Below are 21,036 nucleotides of genomic sequence, written 5' to 3'. Positions count from 1 at the left end.
GCCCGTCTCCCACGGCCCTCTGTGCAGGAGGCTTTTTCTGTTCCATTGCAATGACCCAGATCTAATCCTGCCCCCTCACAAGGATACCAACAGCACTTTGTCAGCATGGCTCTCCCCGGCTCCAATTCTGACTGTTTTTACAAGCTCCATCACTTCAACTAGACAACGGCGTCCTGAAGACTGATAATCTGAGTTATCAATGTGGCCCCAGCAGAGTCACGCTGGGCGAGCTCACAGGGCAGGCCGCCAAAACAGGTTTTCAAAGCTAAATGAATGATGAACTGACATACTCACAGGAGACAGAAGTAGTAGTAAGATTTAAATGAGCAAATGATACCAAGTTGTTCTAAAAGGTAAGATGCCCCATCAGAGGTGGCACACTGAAGAGAAAGCTCAAAACCACTTATGTGACAAAAATGTCAACACAGCCCCAAGTGCAAGTGAATCTGAAGTACACGTATGTGACAGGCTCTGACCAGTACCCTTGTAGTACAGCACAGCCGTGCACTTTGACCATGTCAAATGTGCCCGGTGCTATGTAAGATGCTTCTTAGAGTGAAAGTTCACACTGTTTTTAAATCTCGGAATGCAAGCATGAAAAATATTTCACTAATAACTTACTTTAATTGCATGAAAATCACATTTTATTATACTGCGATAAATAAAATGTCATTAATCTCACTTTTTCGTTCACTTTTTATAATGCGGCTGCAAGAAAATTTAAGTTACCATGTGGCTGGTGTTCATGTGTCAGGGAGTCCTGCTCCAAGCCCCGTGGCCCCATTCCTGACCGGGAGTGAGGGGCTGTGACAGCCAGGGGCTCCGCCTCTGGGAAAACCTCTCCAACCTCACAAGCGCCGTGGCGACGGCCCGCAAATGCCACGTCCCTTCAGTGTGAGGCTGTGACCCAAGCATTCGTCTGGATTAGCCATACCCCAGAGAACAGTTTCCTTTCTGTTTCTCCAAAGGCGAAGCATTATTTGTCCTCGTTTTCCAGCATGGACTGTGACTCCAGGCCATGTTCCACGGCAACGGAAGGAAGGCTGATGGACACGCTAACAAAGTTCCCCACGTTGATACACTGATAAAGGGGAGGAGAGCGCATCACACAGCAACTTTGTGTCAAGACTGAAGGCTGCCCTCTCCGAACCCCTCGGCTTCATGGCCTCCCTTACATAACCCAGGGGGCGGCTGAGGTTCGTTCGACAGGTCAGGCCCTATCTATGTCCACTTCAGCCAGGCCTGGACAGCTTGTCATTACCTCTTATGGCCAAGGCAAAGACTGGCTGGCCTGAGGTTGGCAGAGTTGTTCCGACTGAAAACTACCCACAGGAAGGCAGACACAGACACTGGCCTGCAGGGGTTCCTTCTGATCCTAAACCACAGAGCAGCCGTCTTTATGACTTTCCAATTTTTATTAAAGAACTGGATTTAAGATATAGAAGAAATGCATTTCCCAACTCCGCCTTTTCCACCTCCCTTATAAGACACGGCTGCTTTCTGGAAAACTCAAAATTTAAATTTAAGAACACCACCATCACCGCCCCACACACAAAAACGCTCCACTGACCTCGGCCAGCTTCTGCCTCAACTGCACAAAAAGACCACATGGTATGCTACATTGTTTCGGAAGATGTTTACCTTTGGGGGACGTTTATTCCATGGCATTGAAGACTTTTTCACTAATACTGCTACGAAGAACCCTCCAGTGTTTTGATGATGTGGTAATATCCTAAGACTGAAAAAAACAAAAACAAAAACCCACACAATTTACCCTTTTTAGCTGATCCTAAGTACATTCTTTTGCTGTAAATATTCACCCAACCCTCACTGACAGAATCATCAATGTGTAATGTGTAAAAAGTTAACGTAGTGGCCAAACTATTACCTAATTAAGTTCAAGCCATTTATTTTTGTTATTTACAAATGCTCAACGCCTGCAGCTCAGGCCCTGAGAACCTTACTTGCTGAAAAGTTCACACATGAGGGGTCGGCCATGGGCACAGCCCAGACCACGCAGGACACGCTAGAGGTCCCACCTCCCCACAAGCTCACCACCGCTCTAGGTGCATCGCCTGTGACTTCTCGGGGTCCTTTGGGGGGAACATGGTAGGCCGAATTTGGGTGTGTCTGCTGTGCGGAACATCATCCCACGCTGCAAACCACTGCCCATCCTTCGTCATCACCTGCAGAACGAGAGGGTGGGATTCTAGATTACCAGCCCCACCTAATAATAGGAAAAGTCAGAGTGGGCAATTCTCATTTCTCTCCAAAGCGAGGACTGTTTGCAAAGATAAAAATGCGACAACCTTTATTCCATGAAACAGGACAATCGTTCTAGAAAGCAGCATTTTCATTTTCCATGTGGGTTTTTTTTTTTTGTTTTTAAAACAAGCCTCAGATTGTTCCTCGTTTAAAACTGAAAACTGAATTGTTTCATATTGGAAACAAGGCTTGAATTCCAGCCAGTTAAAAGAAAAAAAGCAAAACTATACTTATGGGGATGAGAATAAACAAAGCTGACTTCTAACTGCAGAATAAAGACAGGAAAACTTTTCCAGTGCCAGAGAGAAATATTTGTGTAATCATACCATTTGTCATTAAACATAATTTTGAAATTGATTCTAAGCTGCATAACCAAATGTACTATTTATTCAAGTTACCCAACTGTGGGTGCTCTAAAACACCACAAGTCTAATAGGTCTATCAAGTTGATCTGCCCTTCTGAGTCAGAGTCCTTGCGGAAAGACTACCTTCCACTGTGTGAGTCCAGGCATCCACTTTAGTCCTGGCAACTCAGAGGACACATCAGCAAGTTCCAAGGCACCTATGTATCAAACAAAAAACAAAACAAAAATTCACATTACGCCCAGTGAAAGAAACTAATTATAAAAGATCACATATTGTATGATCCCATTTACAGGGAATGTCCAGGGAGGGCAGATCCACACAGGCAGAGAGCAGATTTCCTGCGGCGGGCGGGGGTGGGAACAGGGAGAGACTGCAAATGAGCTCTTCTCGAAAATGCAGTGAAGTCACTACAGGTCACTGAACTGCACACTTAGAACAAGTGAATGTTACGTGCATAAATGACAGCACAGAAAAGCTGCTGCAGTAAGGAGCTGCAGAGTCCACACCACGTCCGAGACAAAGTCCACAGCAACAAGAGAAGCCACCGCAGTGATAAGCCCGCGCACCACAACGAAGAGTAGCCCCCGCTCGCCACAACTAGAGAAAGCCCGCGCGTAGCAACGAAGACCCAGCGCAGCCAAAAATAAATAAATAAATTTATAAAAAGAAAGAAAAGAACACTGTGTCTACAGTAGCACTGCTACAAGAAGCTGTAAGTTAGGGCCATTACAGGAAACCTCTCAAATGAACTACCATCCACAGAACACAGACAGAGCAGACGGTCTCAGGAAGAGGAAAATCCAACATAAGCTCCATGGAAGCTATGAAAAATGCAGGCAATCATGAAAACAGAGGAAAAGAATCCCCGAGGTGGAGGTCCAACAGTAAGAAACCTTTGACAAAAGCATCATACTGACCTCCACTAGTACATCCAAATATTCTGGCTTTTAAAAGCAAACACTAAATAATAGGGCAAGTGTACGAAAACTGGTTTTCTCAATCAAACACTGCCCTGGGCTCAGCAGTGACTTTCTGCCAGCATTTGGGTCAGAAGCTGCCAACGCTGGCCCAGAGCATGTAGACTGAATGCGTATCGGCCACCCTTCCCCCAGCTGAGTCTGAGGACTTCAAGGCAGGGACCACAGGCTCCCCAGTCGAAATCCCCAGCAACTGCAGAGTACAAGGCCCAGCCAAGGCCTACTGTCTGATGAAGCCACGTCCACGCATGACGCCTCTACAGGACGTCTACACGGGACGGAGGACAGAGATGAGACATGTACAGTGTGGTCTGGAGCAACCACGTGCAGAGATGGCTGTGAGAGCAAAACCGAGACTGGAAGCCCACCTGCCTGGTTAGAAAGTAATTACAGAATAGGACACTAAGAGTTAAATTTACTATCAAATTACATCACCCACAGCTCTCCTCTTCACATGCCTTTCTAAATAAAGTACCATCAAAAATGTAGAGCTCATAACCATGCAAGAAACACTGTTCAGAAATCACATCTTTATGTAAGTATAGCAAAACAAAATAAACACAACATAGTAAATTCAGGTCGAAAAGACCCCAAAGGTGCGAACAATCAGAGGGCTGACCACACAGCACAGAGATCACTCTGCCACTAAGAATGTAACGGAAGCCTAGACTGTCTCGGATACTGCCTCAGGAAATGCACACCTGTTTCAACATCTGCATTTCCACTTGCTTCATACATAAGTAGAAAACTCGGTAGCATTCTATTCTGGAAATGTAGTTAGTTTGAAATCTCCAATTATTTCTGTTAAGGAGAAACTGACAGAAAGGTTAACATTTCAGCAAAAACATGAAAACATTATGAAATGTCCTTACAACCTATGCTGGTCCCTCAGTATAAAACAGTGTGATAAGACCTCACACCCATTAGGATGGTTACTATCAAAAAACAAAACAAAAAAACAACAACAACCAAAAAAAACAGAAAATAACAAGTGCTGGCGAGGCTGTGGAGAAATTGGAACCCTTGTGTGCTGTTGGTGGGAATGTAAAATGGTGCAGCTGCTGTGGAGAACAGTATGGTGGGTCCTTAAAAATAAACACAGAATAACCATCTGGTGCAGCAATTCCACTTGTGTGTACGCACATAAGAACTGAAGGCAGGGTCTAAAAGAGTTATTGGTACAGCCATGTTCAAAGCAGCGTTTATTCACAACAGCTAAAATGCAGAAGCAAAACCAAGTGTCCATCAACAGATTAATGGATGAACAAAATATGGTCTAAACATACAATGGAATATTTTCAGCCTTAAAAAGGAAGGAAATTCTGATATATTATATAACATGGGTAAACTTTGAGGACATTATCTGAAAAGAGGTAAGCCAGTCAGTCACAAAACAACAATACTGTAATGATTTCACTCAAAGGAGATATCTAGAGTGGTCAAAGTCACAGAGACAGAAAAATAATGGGGGGGCGGGCAGAGGGGATACTGGGGAGTTGTTTACTGGGTCCAGAATTTCAGTTTAGCAAGGTGAAGAGCTCTGGAAATTGGCTACACAACAATGTGAATGTAGTTAACACTATCAAACTATATATTTTTAAATAGTTAAGATGGTACATTTTTAAGTTATGTAAGTTTTACCACAATTTTTTAAAAAATGCAACAGTGTGGTAAGGATCTGACATAACCTTTCAAACCTAAAGAAGCAAAATGGGCAAACTGCATAACTCACGAAACACAACAAACCCATTATATAAGCATGTTTTTAATCAGGGATACCTCATTTTAGGATTTATAGGCTAATCACACAAGCAAACGTAGAAAAAGCCTACAGAAAAATACACTATAGCAATAAAGGTTTTGAAAAGTACATACTCTTATTGAAAGATCATCATGCACTTACCTTCACTCTTTTCCAGTAAAGATGCTATGACTGCTTCATCTTCAATGGGGTTTAGTGAACACGTAGAATACACCATCCTGCCGCCTTCCACTAGCTGTTCAGCGCCCCGAGTTGCAATCCGCAGCTGTAAACTAAGGGCCGGAGACTAGGTTACCCTATGTGCCGAGCACATCCGCATGGCACATACGTCAGAGGCACTGACTGTAGCACACATTCATTACAAATTTTATGACAGACATAATAAAATATAAAATACTCTATGTAAGATGAGCAACTCCCATATAAAGAAAAAAATAACAGCAAAAATTTTAAGATTTTTAAGCGAAGTTAGATTAACCCTATATAAGATGTTCCCTGTTTATCTAAAAAGCACCTATTTATAGATGTTGTTACTATATGTTGTTATACAATGTTGTTAGTGTTGTTAACCTTTCCCAACATGCCAACAAGCAAAGCATAAAGCTGATTAACAAATGAATTCAACATATTAGCTAAATTTCACTATTAAAAAGTCTCCATACTTCTACAAATATTTGCTTTTTCTTTCCTTGAGCAGTTTGTATCTCTTAGTACATTATAATCCCAACTGCCTGTTTCACAAAAACAGTAGTAAGTTTTTAACAGAGAAACAAAATTTCCTCAAGTTATTTATGGTAAATATTCATTAGTACCCTCCAGATCACCCATAGTTCTATATTTGTATAATTTTAATGTTAAGTGAAAAAAAGAAAGCAAAGCTCTGTAGACAGTAAAATCAAAACAGCTATTTTAAAAATCCCTCTGCACAGAAAAACACTATAATATACCAGGCATGACAGAAATTATCTTTGAGTTATAAGAGTTTCTCTTTCCTTTCACTTCTAAGAACTTTCCAAATTTTCTTTAAAGACAACCAAAACATATTTCTGAGAGGTCAAAATGTTAAGCAAAATAATTCAACACAAAAGAACTGAAAACAGAGAGGAGAAATATTAGTAAGAAATGGTCATTTCATGGAAAACACATGTCTGAAATGTTACAGGAAACTTTTATAAAAGGCATTCTCAATGAATGTATACCTGAAATGTATACAATCTTCAGTTTCCTACTCTTGAGAGGTTTTAAAAACAACTACTTCTGACAAATAAGCAAACTCGCATGAAGGTGGCCATTAACATTCTGAGGATTACAGTCAGTCAGCTGAAGCTCTGGATGCCCAGGTAATTCAACCATAAACCTTCACTAATCTCTTAGTCACACAGGGCTACCAATTACACAGTTTATTTACCCATGCAGCTGCAAGCTGTTTAAGGTGCTCCACTTTTTCCAGACGTCAATGTTTTTCCTCATAGTGCCATCTCCACTGCAAAGAAAGATATTTAAAAACTTAAAACTCTGTACCGGTTAGATGATCACAGCTTAACAAATATGTCATATTCGAGTTAAATTACAAAACAGGTATCATTATTATTACTATAAACACCAATTAGAAAACAATCTAAATTCTCACAAGCTACAATAAACTTTCTATTTTTGTTTTGGGGACACTCTAGTACAGTAAACCAATTGCACTTCCATTTCAATGCAATAAGGAAATATGATTTGAAAAGAACACCTCTCTCAACAAAGAGATAGTAATTTGTTTTCATTTGAGAAAAAATACTATAGCAAAACTAATCTTCAGGTCTTCCCTGGTGGTGCAGTGGTTGAGAGTCCACCTGCCGATGCAGGGCACACGGGTTCGTGCTCCGGTCCGGGAAGATCCCACATGCCGCGGAGCGGCTGCGCCCATGAGCCATGGCCGTTGAGCCTGCGCGTCCGGAGCCTGTGCTCCGCAACGGGAGAGGCCACAACAGTGAGAGCCCCGCGTACCGCAAAACAAAACAAAACAAAAAACTAATCTTCAGACCTAGGACACAGAACCTTTTGATCCTGCTACTTAGAAAAGAAACTTGGCTAATCAACAGTAACATTTTAATCAGAATTACAAGAATAATGATAAATTTATACTCATAAAGGATTTCCACAGCAAATTCAATTAAGCCAATTTAATTTCTTTACCAAGATTTTTCTATATATCACACTGAAACATTTTTTAATTTCTGCTTTTACTTAATGGAAATCATTTACACGTAAATTCCATAATACAGAGTTGATCAATTAATCTTTCTGTCCATGTCGAATTTTATCTACTCAGAATTTGAGTAATTCCTGTGTCTGCTGGCTTTCTCTGTAAAGTTTAATTTTCCTTGATGGTCTAGTCACATGTCCTTGAGGTGAGGGGTCTGCAGGATGGAAACGTCCTATACGATATAACTGCTTTCAAATGACATCCCTTGCATGTATGGTGGTGGCTTAAATTCTAATTCCCTCAGCTTACAACTCAGAGCGCATGAGGTCACGTCTTTCTCACAGTATGATATTTGTGATCGCAAAAACACAGGGGTGGGAAAAATCAGTTTTTCTGATCCAAACGAAAACTAAAAAGCTGCAATCTAGAAAGAAAGGAACGTAGCTCATGACCTATTTCAATTTTGTGAAGGAGAATTCTTTCGGTATTTGACAGGCAGTCACACTCAGTGCTAATGAGTTCTGCCACCAGCAGTAATCTGCCCCTTGTTTAAATAAGACAGGATTTAATTCCGATGTGTCATATCTAAACACTGTGTTTAGTGCTAACAAAGTTCTGTGGCAGCGTCTTTACTAAACTTTGTCTCAACAAAGTTTGTACTTTGTCTCAACAAAGTCGTGTGTTCAGAAGGTATTAAACATGTGTGACACCACTGCCTGTGTCACTGCCTCCAGGAAATTAACAGACGTTTTAAGTTTGATTCTCTTCTTTTTGGAAAATCTAAGTTATTCAGTTATGCCATGAAATTCTTTTATAGGTAAACTCTAAAACTCCATAATTTATTTGTAAAACTTGAAGAAAGGCACGTGTACAAATACACTTGAGTTTCCCAAAGGTTGGAACCCCTGAGTTTCACTGTGCTACATAAGATTCACCACAGAAGCCCAATGTGATCACGTATTATCCTATGACAAGTATCCTACATACTCACCGGAAATAAGCACAAGCAAATCGCTCGCGGCACTAACATCCTGAAATGCCTGTTAAGGAGGCTTTATGACGACACTGCTTGCCTCTCAGGTATCTTCTTCGTGTCCCTTTTCAAGACGATCAAAACCACCCCCTTTCTGATCTCTTCGTTCTGTTTATCACTAAAATTGAGTTTCTGGCTTCTGATTTACGCTCAGTGTCTTTCTCTTCAAACCAGTTGCCATAAGATTGACACCTGCAATTGCATGCACACCGTGTGCAGATTCACTTTAGACTATATCTGATTTGATTTTGAGTGGACTCTGGGCTTTCCGGCCTCTTAATCATACCTGCAAGGGACGTCACATAAGATGCGGTCATAGAAGAGAATCTCCTTCTTCCCGTTCACATCCATCTGGAGCCGAGGGATGCAGGAAGCATCGTGGTTGACCACCATGATGCAGGGACTGCTCAGCCGCTTGGCCTGATGCACAAGCAGGTAACAGCGCTTGTTGTCCACGTCATTCGCGATGACAAACCCCTCTGGGAACATAAAACTGCGTCAGGTGAAAGGTGGCGTAAGTGGAGCAATTTCCTGAAATGTGTAACCTCTAGGTTGGCAGGTGAGACGGACAACTGAGCAAACTTAAGACCGAGCTTCAGATTTGCTAGAACTAGGGAAGTGGTCCAGAAAAAGGAACCAGGTGGCTCGGCATGGATTTCACAGTCAATTAAAATGTCAAAACTTCAAAATTCATCTGTTCAACAATTATTCACTTTGTACCAATTACTGTGCCAAAAGTAACATTTCCATTATTAACGATTAACTAAAAAGGAGGGTGAGGGAAGAAAGATGTAGAAAACAACGAAATCCCCCAACAAGTGTTTAAAATAGTGCACATGTGCTGGGCCTCCATTCTGGACCCTGCGAATCTGCTTCCTGGGGAGGGGCCGAGGCTCCTCAGGGTCAAGTCAACCCGCTCCCTGGGAGGCTCTGACCTTTGCAATCTTACATAATGTCCTCCAAGTTCAAGACAGATGTCCCATTTCGTACGTGATGTCTGGTAATGTCACAGAACTCACCTATTAAATGGCGGTGGGATTTGAACCTGGGGAGTCTGACAGCAGCTCTGGACAACTACATTCTCCTGCCTCTCACATAGGTAGTAAAGAGTCAAAAGGAAACAAAAACCCCAATGTGAGACTGTTACTACTGAAAACTCAAAGGGCAATCTACCTACTATGGCTTTAAAAAGAAACACCACTTGCTTTTATAGAAAATACACGTAGGGGGCTTCCCTGGTGGCGCAGTGGTTGGGAGTCCACCTGCTGATGCAGGGGACGCGGGTTCGTGCCCTGGTCCGGGAGGATCCCACGTGCCGCGGAGCGGCTGGGCCCGTGAGCCATGGCCGCTGAGCCTGCGCATCCGGAGCCTGTGCTCCACAACGGGAGAGGCCACAGCAGTGACAGGCCCGCGTGCCGCAAAAAAAAAAAAAGAAAAGAGAAAGAAAATACACGTAATTCTAAAGTAAAGGCCCTCCCCACAATGCACGTGTGGGTCTGAGGACAAGTGACAGGTGTGCACAGCGTCCAGCTCTACTTCCAGAGACACAAAACCCATCTGCCTGATGCCTCCTGTGTTATGCTCTTTTCCTTGTCTACAACCCACCAAAGTAGCACCCCTACCCTTCAAAAACCAGCCCAGTGCATACCTGGGAAAGGCACGCTCATGTCGGCATGCAGCATTTCGATTAGCTGTGTGGTCTTTGATCCAGGTGCTGCGCACATATCTAAAATCTACTGAAAAGCAAGAAAATGTCTGATGTTCTTCTTTTAATAAATCAATCATCCTACATTTAATTTAGAACGACTTAAAACTAGTTTCTCATTTCTATTTCACAACCCAAATACATTTATTTATAGAATGAATCTATAGCATATTATACTGAACTTCCAGGGGCCTAATATTATATGATGTCCCCAAACCACAGAAGGATAAAGATACTTACTCCACAGGGGATAGGAACAAAATGGCACTAGACACCAGTGAAAGCAATACATTTAGGGATGATGAGTAAAGATGCTAAGTGCGAGAAGCAGTATAACAAAATGCTAAAAGGCAGAGCTAGCTGGGTTCAAGTCTCAGCTCAGTCACTGGTGACTAGTTGGTGACTTCAGGCTCCACCTTCCTTTGCCTCCTTCCCCTCATCTGGAAAAAGGGGGACAGTGATAGCATCTACCCTCAAAGGGGTATGCGGATAATAAAGTGAATCGATTCACAAAAAGAACATAGAACAATCCTCAGCATTCAACAAGTCCTCAGTACATGTTCACTATGATTTTCAACCGATTTAGTCAATCAAGAACACTGAAGATTATCTGAGTAGTAAGTAAAGAAACTGAGTTGTAAAAATTGCAAAAAGAACCTAAAATAAATGTCATTCTCCACTTTACCCAAAGTGAAAAGGAAAACAGAAATGATTAACTATATAAAGAAAAAAAGGTCTCAACAGAACAGAGAGACACAAACACGGAGGGTGGTCTACCCACCAGAATTTTCTATTCAATGCACGATACCTTATGGTGAGGGTGAGCATTAAGCAACAGTGGTGGAATCATGCTAACGGCTTCTTGACGACTGATGTTTCCCTTAGAAAATAAAATTTTTTAAAAATCAGCAATGGCATTAAGAAAGGCAGAAAAAAATTAATACTGGGCGTTATTTCCAATGCAACAGGAAAATACCATATAATTATACCAGAACACAAAAGTTAGTACTATCACATAGACAGTAAGTAAGACAGATTTTTATACTAGTGGATAAATGGTTGCTACCAAAAGACTAAGTAAGGATGACCATAAATATCAAAACAACATTAGAATATTAGAAATTCAAGTAAAACACGAGCACAGGACAGGACAGAAAGTCCCCGTTAGAAGTTTCATAGCTGAAACTGTAAGTTCTATCTCTTAGTTCTCCTGTTTCCAGAACAGCCCACGCCTGCTCTGTATTCCTGAGAACTGTCCCCATCAACCACTGCCCCCATGTTTCCTGTGGAAGAGAGAGAATAATTAAAACTCCTCACTAAACCAACCATCCTCTAGATCTTCACTCGTGGGTCAGGACATCTGTTAAAATGTACAGCTGTTCAGATTCAGACAAAGTTCCTTAGTGAAATCCAGCACTTGTGCCAATCACAACTCTATTGTAACAGCTTAGGACTAAACACTTAACAAAAAGCCAAAAAAGCATCAGCTACCAGGAGGCTTCTGCTTCTTTACAACCTGGGGCCCCGTCCTGGAAAGGCCACCCAAGCAGCCATCACTCATCTTACACCTGCGCACCTGACTGTCAGAACCTAAACACAGGCCTCCACTCACACCTGTTCCTTTCACCTCATGGGTTTCCGGCCAGCACTGCATCTGTGAGGACTGAACCATGACTGCCTCGCCAGGGGCACGGATCCCAAGTTCTGGGTTACACCTGTGATTCTGAAGAGCCTGCCTTCTGTTTTCACCCGAGTTGTCACTCAGAGCATTCACGTAGGACGAGGATGTCAGGCCCTTGGCTAGACACCCCAGCAGGTGGTCCCTGGATTCATGGACACTCTGCAGTCAACTTTGAACAACCCAGGGAGTACTGCACCCTGCTGACTCCTGATCAAAAATCTGGACTGGTTCCCTACCATACACGCCGCCAACACTAAACTCCAGTGTCCTCTACCTTTCAAAGCTGCCAAAACCCAGCTCTTCACGGCCTACCGGACTGTGTATCCCTCCATTCCCCACAAACCCTCTGCTCTGTTGAAGTTCGAACCTAAATTGCTCTCTAAACGCATCCAAGTAGATTAAAAGCTGAGCCAGAGAATCCCTTCTTGTATGAGCCCGAGCACAGAACTGGGCCCGTGGTGGTGCTCAGCTCTGTTTACTCCTTACCAGGGTAGGGATGGGGGTGGGAAACCAGGCAAGCAGAGCCCAGGTTACCAGGTTACCAAGCTGGACACACAACCACAAGAGGGAACAGCTCTACCCTGGTCTGAGTAGCTACTAGAGCGGAGCGAGGTGAAAGGTTTCTAAATTGGTTATGGCTTCAAGGCAAGAAACATGGGAAGCACGATAATCCTGTCAGCTGGACACAGAAGCTCCGAGTGAAAAAGAAATAAAAACCATCTGGTGACACACAGAGGTTTCCTTGGCTAGAAAAAGGAGATTAGAAAATAAGAAGGGGCAGCTTCTGATTTTAAACGTGAGACTATTAAGAATGCCAAAAAAACTGAAAGTAAACTGCAAAGCTCACAACATCCAAATTTTATGGGCATTCACTCAATCATGCATTACACGCGGGAACAGCTATTTTGTCGGGGAAGATGTGAGGCTAAAGGTTAGAAGTTCAAGTGACTGAACCGCCATCAGGGAACCTGGGGAGGCGGAGGGGCTGCCAGGGCGAAGGCAAGGTCGTTCTACGAGAACCAAAGTTGTCGCATTTAGGTCTTGTTTGTCTGCCTGGCAAAGGCGGGGTAAAACACTTTAATAAAATACACATGGCCGCGAGAGCGTATCGCTTTCTCCGCGGGAAAGGCGCGTGGCAAGCGTACCTCGGAAGGACATGAGAGCAGACAGGGCAGCTGCTCCTGAGCGAGGCCCATGGAGCAGGGCGCTGTGCCCCGCCCCCGGCTGCGGCCACCCCAACCTGGAGCGGCCAGAAACAAGGAGCCACGCCGGCGCCCGCCGGACGTTTCACGATCAGAGGCGCCAAACGAGACAGCAGCCACGTAACTTAGCAGAAATTCAGGGGGCGCGCGCACACACTTCAGCGGGTTTTTCTGCCTGCCTCATCCACATCGGCACTCCCAGAGGCACGTATGGTTAAAATAAAACTACCGGACTGATACTAAGGCCCAGTTAAAGTTTCAAGGAAACCAGCAAACGTAGAGGCATCTACTCACAGATTCAGTTTCGCTAACCAGAAACTGGTGAAACTTTTCCAATTGTGGAGACTTTCTCAAGATCTTTCGACTTAAGTTTGTGTGCCAGGCAAGTTCTTCAGGATACCTGACCGAAAAGAAAGCAAAACATTTATGGGTTATGTTAAAGCGGCCTCTTCACAATTTCTTGCTTATACAGGTCATAAGCCAAACGAGACACCCAGCTGTGTTCCGGCCACTCAGTCTCGTCCTCGCGTGACGGCCAGCAGCACCGTGAGAGCTCTGGGACACACGGGTGCACTCTCACTGCGCCCCGTGGCCCCGGCACAGGCGGCCTGGGCGCTCTGAGAGACACACGCACATGACACCACTGAGAAGTTATGGTGATGCATGTCCACGATCTGATGAAACGGGAGCCTCCCACCCCGCTGCTCTCCACTGTGGTGAGCTAACGTGACGGCACGGAGGCCAACAGAGGACATAAGGTGACGAATTACTTAAAATGCAGATCACACAGAATCAAAGTGATGCCGTAGGGCAGGTATTAGAATGTTTACCAAACGTTTGATTACAATCCTTTTTACTATATTTTTCACTATTTCCAAAACAAATCAGTCCAATAATGTACTGAAATGTTTTACATACCAAAAAACCCTGGAAATCACCAATGCATTAATTTGAGCTCCTAGGCTGCTACTTATACAGACCTAAGAATGAAGATTCTCCTGCCATTTCTGGGAATATATTTGAACTGTCTATAAATCACACCACCACTGATTAGGAAGTGTGTGCTTTTTCATCGCAGCTTGCACCTGCCCACCCACTGAGCTCCAACTGCACAGGTCAGTACACGGATAGGACACATGGGGCCACGCTCAGCATAACGTGGCACTCGGTGACAAATCATACCAAACTCATTGTTAACTCTGAGGTACAATAATGAGCTCAACTTAACAATGCAGGGTCACAATGTTTCCATGTGTCAAACTGCAGCTAAGGTGACAGCCATGAAAATGAAGCTGGAACATCTGAAAAACAACACATCTGACTGCTTTGAGACTCTGATTATTTGACAGACACAAACTCAGGCTTAAGATCTGAAGACACTGCTCAACTGTCATGTTATCATGAGATACATGTGAAAAATACTTTCCACCAAATAATGAATATTAAACTGGCTGAATCTGTTCACGGCCACCCTCCAAATGTCCCGGTGCTTTGTTTCTATCTCTTATGCCTGCTTCTCTCTTCAATATTTAACCTGTTTCAAAAATACAGAAGCAAAATGCAATCATACTTATCAGACAATTTCAAAAAGTTTAGCTTTAAATACTCCCTTTGGCCTCACTAGAGGTGAATGGCAGGGATTCACTCAGGTTGGCTCCAGCTGTAGAACTGAAGAAAACCTGCTGACCCACTGCTACCTTTGCTGATATCCAAACGTCTACTGGCAACCCCAAATTGTCTGTGACTAATGACAGCACACATGCCAGTTACTACTTTACCAAGCCACCGAACACCACGAATTTGAATGCTGCCTGCCACTATTCATTGTACATTGCTGAAGTTTCATTTTCAAATAGAGACGACAGTCTCTAGATATAATTTGAGGGAATATTTCCTTATGTGCCTTACAGGTTGAATTTCTAGTAGTTAAAATGTAAATTTACTATTAGAATAAAATTCGATTGTAAGTTATTGTACGTTATTATGATTGTGAAAGCTCTTACTCATATGAGAAAAATATTTAAGAACTTTTAGACAGTTAAACACAGACAATTAAAATGAAAAAGTATGTTTCTTATATAGCTTTAGGAACAACTCTTTTGAGCTAACAGATGTTTATGAAAATCTTCACAGATTTCAACATCAAACAATCTTAAAAAACTGTATTTAATTTATAGTTATGTAATTCAAATTTAGCTCCTGAGTCTCTAAAGTCCTATTTTGCAAACTTGTCGTATCTTTTAAGGATAAATTAAAAGCACCACTGTCCCCTTTGTCCCTAAAAAATTCTTAAGAGAAACAGTCTCTAAATATATACAACACCTACGATAAATCATCTTCAACCCAGACATTTAAAAAGAACACAAACAGCATGACAATAAGGTGTGTTCTCAACAACTGATTGTCAAAACAAGGTCTCTTAAAAATTGCTTTAGGATAATTCCTTACAGTTCCTAGTCTATGAAAAGTAAGGATAAAAATGAAATCTGCCCAAGCTATAAGTCCTATACATGATAAGTCCTATACCTTCTAGAAAACCTGGTTCCCAAAAACATTTCTCCTATATTATATCCCACGATGTAGCAAAAGGTTAGAAGAATACATGACCTATTTCTGCATTTTGAACAATATAGAAAACCACCAGAAGTAGTTTAAGCTTCTGCTTTACTTGCTTACTGATTTATGGGTTTCCCACACTTGACAAGTGAATTTGATTGATTAAATGTTTATACAATAAAACTATCACACAACTTCACCGATAATGGAAGAAGGTTGACTATCAGGAACCCAAATCTTACAACATGCTGCTCACACCCTTCAGCCATGTTCAGAAAATTAAAGCAAACAGTAACGTGTAGAGAATGCCTGGCTGTTACTAGAGTGACTCGCTTGTGTTCTTCACCCACAGAACACCTGCAGAGCCTTTCCAACAAGTCTGGGAACTGGTCCTGACTGGTCCTGTACCCATCCCCCAAATTCAAAAATCGAGAGCGAAAAATAGCCGTTAAATGTTCAATGAGCTGATTAAACAAAAGTATGACCACAGTTTGCAGAAAACAATAAAAATAGCGAGACTAGGGCTTCCCTGGTGGCGCGGTGGTTGAGAGTCCACCTGCCGATGCGGGGGACGCGGGTTCGTGCTCCGGTCCGGGAAGATCCCACGTGCCGCGGAGCGGCTGGGCCCGTGAGCCATGGCCGCTGAGCCTGCGCGTCCGGAGCCTGTGCTCCGCAACGGGAGAGACCACAGCAATTAGAAGCCCACGTACCGCAAAAGAAATAAATAAATAAAAAATAATAGCGAGACTAATTCCCGTATTTGTTGGAGCTGTGGAGGAAAATCCCACGAGAACAGGCCCAGAGAAAAGGCGCCTCTTTCCCACAGGAGCACGTGCTGAATTTTCACCTCCTCTTACTGCCCAGACCCAGAGGACACTCAGAGACCTTCGCATCCGAAAAGCTGCACCTCTGAACATAAGGCTGAAGGAATAAAAATGTTTTCAGGTGATTGTGAGAGGCAGCAAATGCAGGCAAGATTATTAGAAATAGAAACGTGCACAAAGACAACCTTAAACCTGCTTCTGAAAACATCAGATGACCCCTGCTTAAGCGCCAGGACATCAATCACATCTCCAAACCTCGGCACAGGAGAGTTAAGTCTACAACCCAAGTCCTCTGAGAGGAAGAGCAGCTCACCACGTGAAGGCTACCTCACTCGGCAACACTGTAGGTACAGCAACTGGAAATACATCTTCCTTGTCCACTGGCCTCAGGACCGCGGACATGCAGTGAGTGACCACCAACAGCCACCGAGCACCTGAGTCCTTTTCCTGTCCTCTAACAGTCAAGCTTTTAAACTCTGACTAAAATCGTTTTAACGAAAAAAAACACCATGAAATGTTCTGGCTTAATACTGAAGGTTTAGTCCTGTGTCCCAGAAATGCATTCTATAATGCTGACATTTGGTTTTGATCTGATTTTAGCATCTGGCCATTCAGCATTCATTCTAAAGGTGGATGATGTGCACATCTGTGATACAGACACTGAAAATCCAAACGGCCAAAAAAAGAATGAAAAGGAAGCAAATCCACAGCCCATGATTAATGAGAACCTGACCTTGGTCTGTGATCACTAAAGGGTATCACAAGGGTAAAAATGAAAGGTAACATCAAATACATGAAGAGTCAAAGCTTCAGAAGTTGCCAGGAAATGCTGATTAAATTCAGCTTTTTATAGCAATCATTTAAAATGTGTTGTTTTGTGAGAACTCTCAATACCGCAAAGTTGATCATCGGAAATGTGGAGCTACAGCAATTTAACGACTTTTCTGTTTATAAATTAGTCCAGGGCTCGGCATTGCTATGGTTTGTGCTCGAGTACTCCAGACATTTTACGAGACAGAAGGGTCTGCCTTCACACATCTGAGCCCTGAACTGGACCCTGAGAAACAAGTAAGCCACAGGACACCTACGGGACAGTAAGATTAAAGGGCAGTGAGCAGAGAGGGCAGGAGTGTGCTTGGGAGACACTGGAGACAGCCGACACACAGGACGGCTGAAGCAGCCTTGCTGAGCCTTTGCCAGGTGAAGGGCTATGTTGTGATTTCTAGTCATGTGATTCCTACTCTCTCTTTTTTTAAAAATAAATTTATTTATTTTATTTATTTTATTTTTGGCTGTGTTGGGTCTTCATTGCTGCGTGCGGGCTTTCTCTAGTTGTGGCGAGCGGGGCTATTCTTCGATGCGGTGCGCAGGCTTCTCACTGCAGTGGCTTCTCTTGTTGTGGAGCATGGGCTCTAGGTGCATGGGCTTCAGCAGTTGTGGCACGCAGGCTCAGTAGCTGTGGCTCGCGGGCTCTAGAGCGCAGGCTCAGTAGTTGTGGCACACGGGCTCAGCAGTTGTGGCTCACAGGCTCTAGAGTGCAGGCTTAGTAGTTGTGGCACACGGGCTTAGTTGTTCCACGGCATGTGGGATCTTCCTGGACCAGGGCTCGAACCCGTGTCCCCTGCGTTGGCAGGCGGATTCTTAACCACTGCGCCACCAGGGAAGCCCCGATTCCTACTCTCTTGTATGACTTTTGGCAGCGTTGAGTAGTCCGAAATGGAGTCACAGTGACCAGTGTGAATCTCCGTGGTGACTGTTCGGAAACGTCTGGTGTTTGGTAACGTCCTCAGAAAGACGGCATGGGAACAGAAGGGTGACAGATAAAGAAGAGAACCCCAGGTGCATAACTCTTTAAAACACTGAGACAGTGGCTGGAAGGCTCATCATCCCAGGACCTTATGCTCCAAGGCCGAGGAGCTGCTTCAGACAGAGACGCTGCTGGAGGCACTGTCAGATCAGATGGGGACTTCCCGCTTGCTCACACCCCAGGAAAGGGGACCAACATTCATGCTGAGACGCCCCCTTCGTCACCCCCTTCCTTCCCTCAGGTGCATGATCACCTTCTCGTGTAGTGTGGTGTGTACAATAAACCGGGCAATTCACAAACTGAACATCGGCTACCCTCCACGCTACCTCCCGTGCCGCGATCCTTACCTGGCCTAACCGCTGGGCCCTGCAACAAAACACTAAGTTTGCAACGCTTCTGACATGAAGACAAGGGGTGGAAATGGAAATGGTGGAAATGGTAACGTCAAGGAAGGTAAGAGGCTGGACTGACTTGGAAAAATTAACTGAGATCAAGACTTCAACACACTACGGCTGCAAATCACATAGGAAAACTTGCACACCAGCGTGAACTAACAGCGATAAAAAAAAGCACTGGGAAGAACAGGAGAATGCCCGGAAAGTATATTCAGGTTCTTTCAGGCCAACAGCAAACGCACTACCAAGAAATACATTCAAGTGAGAAAGATTAAAACTCCAGAGAAATATCCAACAGGATGAAGCCTCGTTATACCTACCAACTCAGGGGCTGTGGAACTTCAACTTTCTGCCCGTCCACCTCCAGGTCCTCCAGTTCCTTGAAATACTTGTTCTTTAAGCAATGGAGAATCTCTTTTGCGTGGCTATTAAAAAGTAAGCAAGTTTCAAATCCATCTGGAAAGCTAATTTAATAAATTTTATCTCTCTGTAAATTCAAGATTATGTTTTAAAACTAAAACCATCGTTGTGTGGAGAGAACACATTCTTTAATTACTGCCTTTTTACTCTATTCTTTCAAAGATAACAATCCTCATTGTCTGACCACTAAAAGGTGATAAACTAAATACAATACTACTGCGTTCCTTCCCTCCTAAATATTCCTCGAGTTCCAATTTCACTTGCAGGTCATCTTCAAAAGGTATAACTGAAACCATACCCTGTAACTTACACACTCAAGGCCCATAGGCAAAACACAGTGATTAACTGAGACCTCTAAGCTTGTTTTGCAAAAGACCAGGGATGTGCAGACATGGAAACAACGTGCTAAAGGCCCCTTCGCGTGGCACAGGCGCGTTTAGGGACTAAAATAACCCACGGTAAACTTTAGACATCACAGGCTGAAAATCCACCACATGTAACAGACAGAACGCCCCACCCCGAATTTGCACATGGGACCCATAAACAGGCATGAAGGACAGAGAACCTGTAGGGAGCTCTTGAAACTCACCCCAACTTTCCACCCATCATTTCCGAGCCCCCTCCTCCTCTTACTGGCCACCTCCAAGATAAATACCCCACTCAACAGCTGACGGGGAGAGCGGAGCTCTGCCTCCTGTCTCCTTGCTTGGTTGCCCTGCAGTAAAGCCTTTTCACTTTCTGCAAAAGCCCCTTGCCTCGGTATTTGGTCTTTGTGCAGCGGGCAATGGGCGCGCACTTGCTCACCTACAAGACTACAAAAAAACATTTTTTTTAAGGAAAGAGAACACTGTACGTTTCACTTAAACTCGGTAATGTCACAAATTCTCATGTGTTCCAAAGGGTGGGCATCCTCAACTCACGAATTCCCAGGAGTCAACCCTTCCTCAGGCTGCATTTTCCTTTCTCATTCTGGCCTCCCAACTTGCAATCCCTCCTTTCCCTACGCCGTAGGACACTTAAGCTCCCTCCCCTCAAGGCCTCCAGGATCTCGAATCCGCACCGCTGACATGCGCTTCTTAGGGGAAAAAATAACACCCGCGTTTTAAACCTTGGGCGTTCTAACCCCAACTTTCCAGGAAATACGAAAAGCACGACCCCCTACCTTTTGTAACCCGTAATTCTTAAAGTGGCCGGGAGAGGCTCCCTGAGCGCTTCCATGAACTGGTCCCACTCGCCTTCGGGCACGATCTTGAGTTCCTGATAGTAGTGCTCGAACAGCTTGTTCTCCTTGACGATCTCGGGGTACCCGCCTTCCCAGCCCTGAGGAATAAGAGGGACGTGTGCCCAGGGCCGGGGAGCCTCCCCTTCGCCGCCCCACAGGCCTGGGGATCGGGGAGGTCCCCGCGGGTCCCCGGCTCCTACCGCCCCACTGCGCTTCCCGCCGTCCTCGGCGCCGTCCTCCGCGCTCCCGGGTCGCTGCTGCTGCTGCTGCTGGAGCCGCCGGCTCCGCGACCGCCGCCCCATGGCCCACGCGGCAGCGCACGCCGCCCGCACACAGCGAGCCGCCACCCTCGGCCGCGAGCACTTCCGGGCTGCAGCTCGAGGACCCCGTGGGTCAGCGCCTGCGCCTCTCCCGGACCTGCAGGACCCTTCAGGAAACAAGCCAGAGCGCCGCGACCCGTGCTCCCGGAAAACAACGAGCAGGAGGAGCCGGGGACAGTCCTGAGTGGGAAAGTGGCTCCAGAGAGCAGGCCGAGAGACGCCTACTGGCCGAGGGCCTGGGTTTCCGCGCGGGCTCAGGCGGCGATGCGGACAGCCCGAGGTCACGCATGCGCACCAAGGCGACGGGGGG

The 21,036-nt window shown here is 44.5% G+C and overlaps 1 protein-coding gene across 1 annotated transcript in view; it reads right to left on the bottom strand.

The window, feature by feature from the left end:
- NSUN2 (NOP2/Sun RNA methyltransferase 2) overlaps positions 1-20,986 on the bottom strand; it is a 29,303-nt gene extending 8,317 nt beyond the window's left edge. Inside the window, exons 1-12 of the mRNA XM_004274532.4 lie at positions 20,607-20,986; positions 20,347-20,504; positions 19,085-19,189; positions 13,477-13,582; positions 11,108-11,179; positions 10,243-10,327; positions 8,881-9,073; positions 6,779-6,853; positions 5,512-5,642; positions 2,754-2,827; positions 2,056-2,186; positions 1,642-1,738 (exon numbers count right to left, since the gene is read on the bottom strand). Coding sequence (XP_004274580.1) covers positions 1,642-1,738; positions 2,056-2,186; positions 2,754-2,827; positions 5,512-5,642; positions 6,779-6,853; positions 8,881-9,073; positions 10,243-10,327; positions 11,108-11,179; positions 13,477-13,582; positions 19,085-19,189; positions 20,347-20,504; positions 20,607-20,708 — 1,329 coding nt within the window. The 5' untranslated portion in view covers positions 20,709-20,986. The remainder of the gene's footprint in view (positions 1-1,641; positions 1,739-2,055; positions 2,187-2,753; positions 2,828-5,511; positions 5,643-6,778; positions 6,854-8,880; positions 9,074-10,242; positions 10,328-11,107; positions 11,180-13,476; positions 13,583-19,084; positions 19,190-20,346; positions 20,505-20,606) is intronic.
- Between the last annotated feature and the right edge of the window lie 50 nt (positions 20,987-21,036).

The sequence above is a fragment of the Orcinus orca genome, chromosome 3 (assembly GCF_937001465.1).
Source record: "Orcinus orca chromosome 3, mOrcOrc1.1, whole genome shotgun sequence".
Taxonomy (NCBI): Eukaryota; Metazoa; Chordata; class Mammalia; order Artiodactyla; family Delphinidae; genus Orcinus; species Orcinus orca.
This window is presented reverse-complemented; position numbering and strand designations above follow the sequence as displayed.